Genomic DNA, 12,362 nt, shown 5'->3' on the forward strand with positions numbered 1-12,362 from the left:
GGTGGGGGTGTCCCCAGGCTTCACAAATGAATGGGGCCTGAGGTGGGAGCTGACAGCGTTTGTGGTATCCGCCTGTTATGAGAGTTCTGACCAGCCTGGGGGATCAGACTGTGCACCAAGGCCCCGGGGACTTTCACAGCCTCAGCTCAGAGCCGAGACTTAAGCAAAGCAGGCAGGGAGAGGCGAGAACGCTGAGGGCAACCAGATGTGGTCAGGCTCAGGCCAAGCCGGCAACCTTGACTAGATCACATGTGCTGATCTGTTTTTATCTTCATCTGAACTTCTCTGATGGCACGCATCCGGCCCTTTATTTCCTACCTGGCCTCCTTCCTTTCTGCTCCTCAGTCATTAGAACAGATGCTACTATAGCTGTGTGGATGGCTGTTTTCTAAGAATCCTCCATACCACATCCCTTTGAGGCGATGGTGCAGGGGCTGCTCACCTTGTTGTAGGCTCCCGCATGAGGCTGAGCCCACAAGGCCCTCCAGTTCCTTGCTCTCCGACTCAGGCCTCTCCATCTACTTTCTTCTTTAGGGAGCCCTGAGAACAGTGAGAACCAAAGAAAGAAGTGCAGTGAAAAGCCAAATCCTTTACAGAGCCACAGAAAATCATTGCTGGCTAATGATTCGAGACTGGGGAGAGTTTCTCAGGGCAGGAAGGCTGTGGCTTCATCCACCCACCTGGTCTGCTCTGCTCTTTGAGGTACTTGCTGCATTTCCAGTGTAAGTGGATGAAAAGTGGTCTTGGCCGCCACCTGAGTGAACACACATGGTGACTGTCTTGCCGTTAAGTTCCTTGAAAAGCTCTTTCTTGAAGCCTTATAAGCCACGTACAGGTCCTTGGTCCAAGGACACCCTGCAGCTTGAAGGGACACCTGGAGGTGATCATGACCTCCCTGTCTTCAGGCAAACTTCACCTCCAGCTACCTAATACAGCTGGCAATATTTATATTTAAAGCTCTTAAGGAAAAGTGACTCCCTGTCTTTCCTAGGGCACTTAATCACTCATTTGTTCAGCCAGTCAACTAATATTTATTGAGCACATAGTAGAGGGTATAGTTTGCTCATCATTTGGATTATAGACAAGATCGATGTTCTCCTAGAACCTGACGCTTTATACGTACTCTGGGATCCTTTTACTCTTCACTGGCAAGAACTGTTTATTACTGTTTAATTTAAGCCAATACCGGTATAAATTGTATTCTGAGTTCTGTTCCTTACAGCATGTGCTGTTTACTCTAAGGAAGAGGTTTTTAAAACTTTTTAAAAAGTAGCGGAACCATTTCTCTAGTTGGATTTTTATATAGAACTTTGATGTATAAAAAAGGCATATTGGAATTTTTTTTTTTTTTTTTTAGTTGAGCGAAGGAAGCCCATACCTCACCTTCTTACCCATGAAGCGTCTTTGCAGATGGAGCCCTAGGGAAGCCAAAATATACAGAGATTAAGAGCAAAGGCTCTGAAGTCAGGCTCCCTGGGTTTGGATCCACTTGTGTTGCCTACTTTGTGACACTGGGCAAAGTGCTTAACCTCTCTGAGGTTGGGATTTCTCATCTGTTAAATGGAGGCAATAGCAGCGTGGACTTTTTTTTTTTTTTTAAGATTTTATTTACGTATTCATGAGAGACACAGAGAGAGAGGCAGAGACATAGGTAGAGAGAGAAGCAGGCTCTCTAAGGGGAGCTTGATGTGGGACTTGATCCCAGGATCACCTGGGGTGATCTTTGACCTGAGCCAAAGGCAGATGCTCAACCACTGAGCCACCCAGGTGCCCCGCAGTATGTACTTTTAAAGGTTGGTGGGATTAAAGGCAACAATACATCTTAAACGCTTAGCATTGTGCCTGATATATGGTAAAGCCTCAGGAAATCAGAGATGATTGGGAAGCAGCACTACGTTTCCACTACAAATATGTGTAAGAAGTTCTGCTCTCATGAGACTCTAATACAGATGTAACACACAGGCACACTTAGGGCAATGCTAGGATGTGCTGAAAGGAAGGACGTGCAGGGCATCTTGGAAAGGACAGAGCAGGGCCTGCGTGCTCGGTGCGTACACACTCCGGTCTTGAGAATGGGATGGGATGGGAGCCGATGGAGACCTGGGACCTGGCTCTGCTCACACACGGAGACTCGAGGAGGGTCCAGTGGTTCCATGAGGGCTGGTGAAGACAGTTCCATGGCCACATAGAGGAATTTGGAATCAGAACAGACTGTGAGCCATATAACTTCTTAAGCAAGAGGTAGGAAGGAAGCAAGTGACCGACAGGGCCTCTGTATCTGTCGGGTGAATCGGGACAGCTGGTGGTGTGGCTGCCATCTCAGTCTACCAGTATTCTGGATACCACCCAGTAGGGCCCACATAGGGGCAGCGACCATCGACACACAGTGCAAGAGATGCATCTAGAAGACATTTCAAATGAAAACTGCCAAGGCTTGAGACAGGTGCCCCCTGAATGAAATAACATATTAGAGCCTTGAAGACTGTTAGCAAATGGTTAAAAAAAAATCCTGTTTGTCTTGACACTGTAGCATTGTCGCTTTGAGCCCTGTAAATAATGGTTCTGAAAAAGTTTATCATTTTGAATTGCACTAAATTGATTTTGTTGATTCCACAAATATGTACAGTAATAGGTTCCCACTGGGTGTCGGGCCGATGTAACTGTGCATGCAATGACATGTTCCCTCAGAGAGCTTCTAGTGTAGCAGGAGACAGGAACAGGTCCACAGGCATTTAGAAGAGCATGGGGTGAACCTTTGATCTGGAACATACAGGGTGCTGTGGGAGCACAGGGAAGGGCCACGTCCTCTAGAGGAAGCCGATGTGTAAGGGGTGCTATCGTGTATGGTGGGAGTGAGGGCCTGGAATGTCAGACACAGGAAGAGCAGAAGGATGTGCAGAGGCCTCTCAGTAGGGAAGAGTCTGGCTCCTTTAGGAAACCAGGCCAGCTGAGTGGGCCTGGAGACCAGGGAGCAAGAGTGAGGGGCAAGAGACAAAGCAGGAAAGATAGGCACATCAAGAATGCTTTGTGAGTCTTGGTGAGGAGTTTGGATTTTATCCTAAAGACACAGGGGTGTCATTCGAGGATTTTTTTTTTTAAATTTATTTATTTATGATAGTCACAGAGAGAGAGAGAGGCAGAGACACAGGCAGAGGGAGAAGCAGGCTCCATGCACCGGGAGCCCGACGTGGGATTCGATCCCAGGTCTCCAGGATCGCGCCCTGGGCCAAAGGCAGGCGCCAAACCGCTGCGCCACCCAGGGATCCCTCATTCGAGGATTTTAAGTTGTCAGGTACAGGGGGTTGTTGGGGCAGACTAGTTTTGGACATACTGAGTTAGGGACTATATAAGTACAGGTATGTCAGCAATTCCTACTTTCCCGTAAGGTATCTTTTTAATTATTATTAATTTTATTTATTTATTCATGAGAGACACCAAGGCAGAGACATAGGCAGAGGGAGGCTCCCTGTGGGACTCAATCCCAGGACCCTCAGAATCATGACCTGAGACAAAGGCAGATCCTCAACCACTGAGTCACCCAGGTGCCCCCACTCCCATAAAGTATAATTTAAGCAACAGGGCACATTTCCCCTCATTGAATCCTTCACTCTTCCTACCATTCCTCACCTGGAGCCGGCCCCCCAGAATCCTGCTGCTTCTTGGGGCATCTCATCTGGACGCCATCTCTGTGTCTGTTGGTTATTCTGATTTTGTTTCTTCTTTTCTCTGGGAGACCCCTGGGTGGTGGCATTTGGAGCTCAGTTGGTCATGGTGGTCAGCTCAGGGTGGTCACGTCCTGGAGGAGGGGCTGGGCTGGCTGCCAGAACCAAGGACTGTCCCTGACTTGGGGTCTTCACAGGTCTCCAGCCATCTCCTCCAGCATCCACCTACATGATTACAGCCCAGGACCCCTTCCCCGCAAATGGAATATCACTCTCATGGTGACTGCCTCCCCTTTCTTTTCAGCGGGTGCCAAAGCCTTTGTCTGTGACCAGTGCGGAGCCCAGTTTTCAAAGGAGGATGCCCTGGAGACACACAGGCAGACCCATACTGGTGAGTTGACTGATCCTCATTCTCCAGGTCTTGGTCCTCCAGAGTGCCAGTGCAGAGATATGAGGTATCTTGGCAGCACCTTCTTCCAGCAAATATGACATCTAGTCATGTCCTGGGGAGCTGTGAGTCAGGATGGCCTGTGCCACATTCAGCTACTCTTGTGGTGAGGGCTGGCTGATGGGAATGTCCAAGTGTGACCTTGCCCCATAAGAGTAGCTGCCCTGGTTGAGGTCGAAGAGGCCACTGAAGTCCCGTCTTCACAGAGCCTTCTGGCATATGTTCTCATTGAGGTCTTAGAAGGTCCGCGATGTTATCTAGCATCCCCTTCCCTTGGTGATGGGTCAGGAAACCTCTTGTACTCTATCTGAATACCTCTGAAACCCTCAGTGGCCACAGTGGGCTGGTCTTCCCGCTGTGAGTGCAAGTCATTGTCTAAAAGCAGTGTCTGCGTAAGGATACATTTGAACCTTTCAGCAGATGATGAGGTCACTGTATTTGATGTGAGAGCACTGGGTGCACAGCCATTATCGTACCACCATCATTGGTTTCTGATCTCATACCTGATGTCACCTGGGCAGTCTCTCAGTAACTCTATAAGGTGGGAGGCTCCTATCATGTCCTAGATGAGGACCCTGCGGTTCAAAGGAGGGACAGTGACTTGCCTAAGTTAGTAGTGGGGCCAGGAGCATTATAGCTTGCATGGCCTGGTTCTCCACTTGGCTCTGTCCTTAACTGCCTGCGAGACCAGGGATCTGCTTATTGAAACTCTTACGTTGAGTCACCTCATCTATTAGAAAAGTGGAATCATAAGAGTACCTACCTCCATAGCATAGTGTTGTCATGGGCATGCAATAAGATACTTTATTTGAAGTACTCTGCAGAGTGTTTGGCTCATAGTAAGCATTTAATAAATAGGAGTAGATGTATTTAAAATTTAATAAATATTTATTGATTTCCCACAGCGTGCCCCAGCATGCTTATTGCATTTACGGTATAGTAACATACGAGACAGATAAGCACTCCTGTCCCTCATGGAACTGAGATTCTAATGGGGAGACGGTAGAGGCAAGTAAGTATGTAATGTAATGTCAGGTGGTAATACGGCTGGGAAGAAAATGAAGCAAGATAAAGGGAAGAGAGTGAGAGGGAGAAAAATGGTATTTTAGGTTAACTGGCTAGGCCTAAGAAGGTGACATCTGAGCAGAGTCCTGATGTGAGGGAGTGAGCCACTCAGAGGAACAAACACTTGCAGGAGCCCTGAGGCTAGGCTGACTTGACTGCCTGTTGGAGCAGCATGAGGAGCAGCATTGTGTTGGTGGTGGTGGTAGGGGTGGTCAGGGAGGAAGGTGCAGAGAGTGGTGGCACATGAGGTCAAAAATCAGGTGGTCTCTGAACCCTAGTAAGGAATTTAGCTTTTTTCTGCATGTGCTAAAAGTCCGTTGGAAGGGGATAAAATATTTGCAAATCGCATTCCTGACAAGAGACTTACAGTAAGAAAATATAACTCTTATAACTCAGTAATAACTCATAACTTAATAATAAAATACAAATAACCAAAATAAAAAACAGGCAAAAGATCTAAATAGACATTTTTCCAAAAATAGTCAATGAGCACATAAAACGATGCTTAACACCACCAGGCCATCATAAGGGAAATACAAATCAAAATGACAATGAAGTCATTTTTTTATACCCATCAGGACGTGACTGTCATATATAATACAGATAGTAAGAAGTGTTGCAAGGACGTGGAGAAATCAGAGCCCCTATACACAGCTGGTGGGAATGTACACTTTGGACAGCAGTCTGGCAGCTCCGCCAAAGGTTAAACATAGAGTTACCATATACAAAGCAATGGTACTCCTAGGTGTCTACCAAGGAAATGAGAACATGTTCTTGCCAAAACTTGCACATGAATTTTTATAAGCAGCATTATTCATCATAGCCAAAAGGCAGAGACAACCCAGTGTCCACCCACTGAAGGATGGGTAAACAAAGTGTCATTTATGTGCAGAATGGAATATTATTTGCTATAAAAGGGGGTGGAGTAGTGATACACTCTACAATGTAGATGAATCTTAAGAACATCATGCCTCAATGCAGGGAGCCCATCGCAAAAGGCCACATGTCATATGATTCTGTTTATAGGGAGGGTCTAGAATGGGCAAATCTATACACAGAAAGTAAATTAGGTACCAGAGGCTGGGGGAGTTGAGGGGAAATGGGGAATGACTGAGGGCTGATAAAAATGTTCTAAAATTGATGGTGATGATAGTTGCACAACTCTGAATATACTATAAACTATTGAACTGTACCATTTAAATATATGAATTACATGTTATATGGTATACAAATGATATCTTAGTAAATCTGCACACATATATACACACACCCCACCCACACACACATGTGTACAAACATGTATTGAGTAAAAGAAATAATGGTCCATTGGAGGGTTTTGAACGAGAGAATGACATGACTTGGTTTGTGTGTTTCAAAGCTCACTCTGACTTCTGTGTTGGGAATTGACCACGGGGCATATGTCAATTAGTAATTGCTGTGTAATGAACCCCTCACCAGTAGATTAAAGCAACAGAGTATTACTATCTGACAGTTCCGTGGGTCGACTGGGCTCAGTTGGGTGGTTTTCACTTGGGGTCCCTCTTGAGATTGCAGTTGGACAGTATCTGGGTCTGGAGTTCTCTGCAGGCCTAATAGGGCTGGACATCCAGGATGACTTCCTCACCTTCAGCGCTCTGCTACTTGGCCTCCCTCTGCAGCAGAGTGGCTTAAATTTTTTGCATGACAGCTTAGGGCCCCACAAGTATGGAAGCATAAGCTGCGCAAGCTATCTTCAAAGCTAGGCTGGAAACTGTGAGCATCACTTCTGCTATGTTATATTGGTCAGAGCAGGCACAGGTCAGCCCCAGACTCGTGGAGTGGAAGACTAGGCTATTCTTCTCAAGGGGCAGTGACAGACAAATGCAGGGTTGTGTGTGGCGGTCATTTCTGGAGACTGGCTGCCAAGCTGCTATAGGGGGCTAGCGGTGAGAAGAAGGAAGACCGCTCAGCCACTGCTGCTGCCACCATTATGTCAGCAGTATTTCCATGTCCTGTGACCTCACACGATCTGCCTTTCCCAAGTGGAAAACATGGTATCATGGGCCTTGGTCTGGACTTCCCTGGCCTGTGACAACTGGAGGAGCACTTTCTAGGTGAGCTTGGTTGTGGAGAAGGTGGCTTTGTTATAGAAAAGGTGACTTGGCCAAATGATTTTGCCCCAGGTTCCAGAGCTAGTTATCTTGAAAGCCAGGGCAGGACCCCGGTGGTCCCCAGGTCCCAGCCAGTTTCTTATTGCTGGACCACATGTATCTGAGAATTCCGATCTGGGGCCTGTGGAGAGTGAGCGGTGAGCCAGCTTTGCCGGGCAGGTTGATCTGTCCGTGCAGATTAAATCAGCAGCGGGGAGCAAGCCACCTTTCAGCCAGGATCAGAGAAGGAGTGAGCAAGTGGGAGGCTGTTTGTGAACAGACCCCATGCGCTTAGTGAGCACCTTCTGTGTGCCTGGCACCCCCATATAGCAGTGACCAATACAGACATGCTATCTATGTTTTTTTCCAGACAATTTTATTGAGATAGAATTCATATAGCATACATTTCACCTGTTAAAAGTACACAATTCAGTGGTTTGTGGTGTATTACACTATTTTTCAAGCATACAATTCAGTGGCATTGATGACATTTCAATCTGTTCTTTAGAATCTGGGTTGATTCAGCTTTGAAAGTTGGGAGCCGTCTTAGGGCCAGTGCTTTTCTAGGATTTATTCAGTCAGTGAGAATTTGAAAGCAGCTGGCACCTTCCAGAAAAGGATATTTGATTAGTGGTTGGAAAGAGCCCATAGTTTGGGTCAGAAGCCTGAGATGTGGCTCTAACTCCACACTCTAGTGGGCGGATGGCCTTGACTTGTTACTCGTCCTTTCTGCCCTGGAGATCTCCTCACCTGCCAAAGAAATACAGAGTCATCCTTCCTATGACAGAGGTAGACCCAACCCATCCGGCCTTACTTTTGCTTTATCTCTAGGTTGAGTCAGTGGAGCCCTTGAAAGGGGTGAGAAATGGAGGAAATGAATCCAAATTTGGGATGAGAGGTGAAGGTGGATGCCTTAGGGAGGGCTCTCTCCCCGTGGGCAGGCTCCCCCAGTGGGCACGGGTGCTGGGCCGCTCCTAGTGTAGACACGCTGGGCCGGGGCGGAACACAGATGCACAGAAGCCTTATCCTTGGGTGGTGAGGTGGCTCTTCCCCAGGCATGGTAGAGCTTGTTTATAATGCCATTGCCTGCAGAACCCAGGTAGTTCTCCAGACTCCTCTAATCATCAAAGAAAAGAAAAGAACACAACTTGAAATCCATTTGCCGTCTCTGTTCTAAGGGGGCCCATGAAGCAGGGAGAGGCCTAATTGTAAGGGATGCTGACAGTAACACTGAAGTTATTGGACTAGGTAGAGACAGGTGGGGGGCCAGGTACGGTTGGAGAGCCAGCAGGAGGGCAGAGAGTGCTCGGAAGAGGAGAAGGAGCGGAGACCCTGGGAAAGGCAAAGTCATGGTAATGCTGCTCTGTATTTCTGGTACCTTAGTTGATAAAACACATTTTTCGATTGTACCCATTTAATAGATGAGAAAACAGGGGTCTCTAGAAAGTGGAGAGCTGGCACTTGACCCAACTCCAATGCCAATGTTCTTTTCACTGGCTCCTACCTGCCTCCAGAGTGACTTCCTGTTGTCACAGGTGTGTGTGGCTAGATGACTGGCGTAAGACCCGTTCAGAGATCATTTTGCTCACTGCCCTGCCTGGGCAGGGCTCTTTTGGATCCGTGTGACCCATTCAACTAAGAATCCTCAACACCCTAATACCCGTATCCCCTTCCTGGGACAGGCTATAACTTGCCTGAAACAAACGGAATCTGGAAGTCCCATGCCCAGAGCAGCCATGCAGGGGACTAATTAGAGCTGACCTGGAACATTGTGTCAGATGGGTGGTTATGGTGTCTTCTAGGGGTTTTTGAAACCGGGAAATGAATTTCATAGAAAGTCCTTCTCACTCCATTTTAGCCAAACGAATGGCATCTTCACGTCACCCCCTTTTGACCTCACTTCCCCCGGATTTCTGTCGTGGGGTGTGTATGGCTTCTCCTACACCCCTTCCCCCAGGATCTTGCCGGGCTCCGGCTGGTGCGCTGGGAGGCCGGGCTTATGGTTGGGCTGGGCTCAGGCTTTGTTGTCATATTTCAGCTTTCTGTTTTGGTACAGCGAAGACTTTGAGGAGATAAACAGAGATCACTTTACACCTTTTATATTATGACAAATACATATTGCAAAACACTGCTGCTTCCAAACTGTCGGGTTGCAGAGCAGCGAGGAATTAACAGCTATGCAGCTCCCCGAGATGCTTGTACTTCATTTACACATCAGATTTTTTTTAACTGTTCAGAAAAATAAAAAAGTGAGAAAACACGCATACACACGTGCGTACACACGTGCACACCCAGTGCACCGCGTAGGTTCTATATCGAGAGTGTCTTAAATTAGTAAGCAGTTCTTTAAAGTCCAGATAAACTGATAAATACCATTAATGGCTTAATTTATACTCTGGGTTTGAAATTTGACACATGGACACTATCTTGGCTCAGGAAACACAAGTGGTTCTGTGCCAGAGGTTTTAATGACCGATCAGTAATATAAATTGCTGCATCACTGAACAGAAATAGCTTCTCCATGTCATTTGATCTGGAAACTTCTCCGGCCAGGCAGCAGTTAATAAATTTAAAAATAATTACCCTCTTTATTCAAAGTCAAACTAATTAGGAGTGGGTTTTACAAATCATAATGTTGTTCAAGCCACCACTGTACATCCCCATTTGGGACCTGAAGAGGCCTGGGGGCGACAGACGGGATCGGGTGGCGTTAATTAGAGGGCAGAGGAGCTACCTTGGCTCTGAGCTGAAGGCGATGGGGTTGAGACGGTCTGGAGTGTGCCCTGCACGGGAAGGAAAAGGTGTGGGTGAGGAGCCTTAGGGAGGACCTGTAGGGACTTTCAGCCTTTTCATTCACATGTGAAGACATCAGAGCAGCCGCCTGCCTGGCCTGGCTTGGCCTGCCTGTGCAGTGACAATGGGGAAAACAGGGCCAGTGCTGGTCTGTGTGCATCAGGTCAGAGAGACTCCGAGAGCCCAAGGAGCAGGAAGGGTGGCTGTGGGCATGTCTGCTTGGGGAGGACCACCTGCCCAGAGGCAGAGGAATGGAGAGGAGGATCTCTAGAGGGCTTTACTCACTGGGCAAGTTTGGGCCCTAGCGGGTGGCTCAGATTTGCCTTACAGGCCTCAGAGAAGGTGCCCCTTTAGGGCCTGAAGTCAGAGTGTGAAGTTCATGGTGTCCTGTACTTAGTACCACTCCTTCCCGCCCCCACCCCCTCCCCGCCCGCTCCCCCCGAACTTGGGATCTGGTATCAGATTGTCTAGATTCCAATCCTAGTTTTATGATCTTGGGCATATTGCTTCACTTCTGCAAGCTTTCGTTTCCATCTTTCTAACATGAGGATAATGATGGTGTCTAGCGTATAAGGGATATTGTGAGGATTTCATTTGAGACTCTGTAAGCATTCAGCACAGGTCTTGCAGAGAGCAAACGCTCAGGAGATGGTGGTGCTGGTTACTGTCACTGCATCATCAGGCTCCTCATCAGAGGCCTCGGAGGGCATCCATCCCAGCCTGGGGTGGGTGAGAGGGGAGGGGCCGGGTTGCTGGTTTTGGTGGGTGAACAGCAGCCATGGTGTAGAGTTGCTTTGCCAAGGTGGAGGTGGGGTCTTCCAGGATTGTGGGCTTGTCCTCTGGCCAAGAGGACTTTTCCAGGATGTCCACCGAGCTAATGGCCACTGGAGCCTCTAAGAGCAGGTGGGAGAGGCGAGGGCGGAATGCAGTTCTGAACGGTCTCACAGAGCAGATTTGGTAAATGTCATTTAAGATCCTGGTACCTGGTGAATGCCCACGGCTGTCCAGGAGGACTACTCCCTACCAATATCCAAACAGATGACATTTAAGCCTAGGCCAGACAAGCTGCAGAGCTGAGAATAACACCTAGCAGGTATTGCACCCTGCAGGAGCGCTGCACTGAGAGCATGCCCAGCCACGTTTTAGAGGAGGCCTCATTGGTTGGTAGCCTCGAAGGCTCAAGAATCTTAAGACTCCTACTGGTATCATGGCCCGTGTCTGTAACCATCAGGAGCCTGGGGATTCTGGATCCCTGCCTTCTTCAGGGAAGATTATCGTGTCTGTCATTCCCCCTTAGGCCCTCCTAGTGCCCTAGTGAGGAAAAGAGGCAAACACAGATGGCCAAAGCCATTGCCAGGTTTAGGAACTCTGGAATTAGGAAGTTAAGGGTCATCTTGGAGGCTCAGAACATAAGGTTGAACTTGATCTCTAAACTTGTTGCGAAGACATTGAGCTCTCTCCTCCAGCTCCCCAGGTTAGTGACTTGAGTTACACTCTGCAGCTGGTTGGTCCCATCATTCCTTCATTCACTTACTCCCTAAGTTTTAAAGGGCCTACTATGTGCAGGGGGCTTTGTGAACCTAATACATGATGGTAAACTAAATCTGGTCCCTGCTTTCCTGAAGATTATGGTGTTGTGACGTAAATGAACTGATGGGATCTACTTGCCTTGGGTACAGACAATACAAGAGCTGTACCCTGTTGGATACTTTGGAGTTCTAATTTTATTAAAGTCTTGGCGACAGTCCTAACACAGACACATTTTTCCTCCCTATTCTTTGCTAGAGAAAACTTAGACCCAGAAAGATTAAGGAAGGCCAGTCAGTCCCCATGGTACAGCTGGCACAGGTACCTGGGCTTCTGTACCCCAGAGCCCATGTTTCAGTGCTGTCTTCCCTCCCCAGTGGACCTTGCACCTGATGTGCAAATCAAGGGTGCGCTCTGTCTGTTTAAGTAGCCTATGAAATCAGGAGTCAGAAGCCCATATGTGTAAAAGGGGGTCGGTTAGGAACAAACAAGCCAAACTCAAATTAGAACCCACGAGTTCTTACTTCCACCCCAAGCCTTCTCTCTACTCTGACTACAAAATAAGGGCTTTCTTTTACTGGCCTAGAAAAAGTTGCCTAGTTTTCACATTCCTGTGTCACAGAAGAAGCCACTCAGGCATATGCAAATGTCGACATGCTGGTTCCCATCCTCTTGGTGTTCCCTGCGAGAGGGTTGGTGCCGTGGTCTAGGGGCAGCTAACACACCTGGGGGCTGCGG

The 12,362-nt window shown here is 47.9% G+C and overlaps 1 protein-coding gene across 5 annotated transcripts in view; it reads left to right on the forward strand.

The window, feature by feature from the left end:
* ZBTB16 (zinc finger and BTB domain containing 16) overlaps positions 1-12,362 on the forward strand; it is a 182,695-nt gene that overhangs the window by 119,583 nt on the left and 50,750 nt on the right. For all 5 annotated transcript variants that reach the window (XM_072822070.1, XM_072822072.1, XM_072822071.1 and 2 more), the window contains one exon: positions 3,967-4,053. In XM_072822070.1, coding sequence (XP_072678171.1) covers positions 3,967-4,053 — 87 coding nt within the window. The remainder of the gene's footprint in view (positions 1-3,966; positions 4,054-12,362) is intronic.

Source organism: Canis lupus, chromosome 3 (assembly GCF_048164855.1).
Source record: "Canis lupus baileyi chromosome 3, mCanLup2.hap1, whole genome shotgun sequence".
Taxonomy (NCBI): Eukaryota; Metazoa; Chordata; class Mammalia; order Carnivora; family Canidae; genus Canis; species Canis lupus.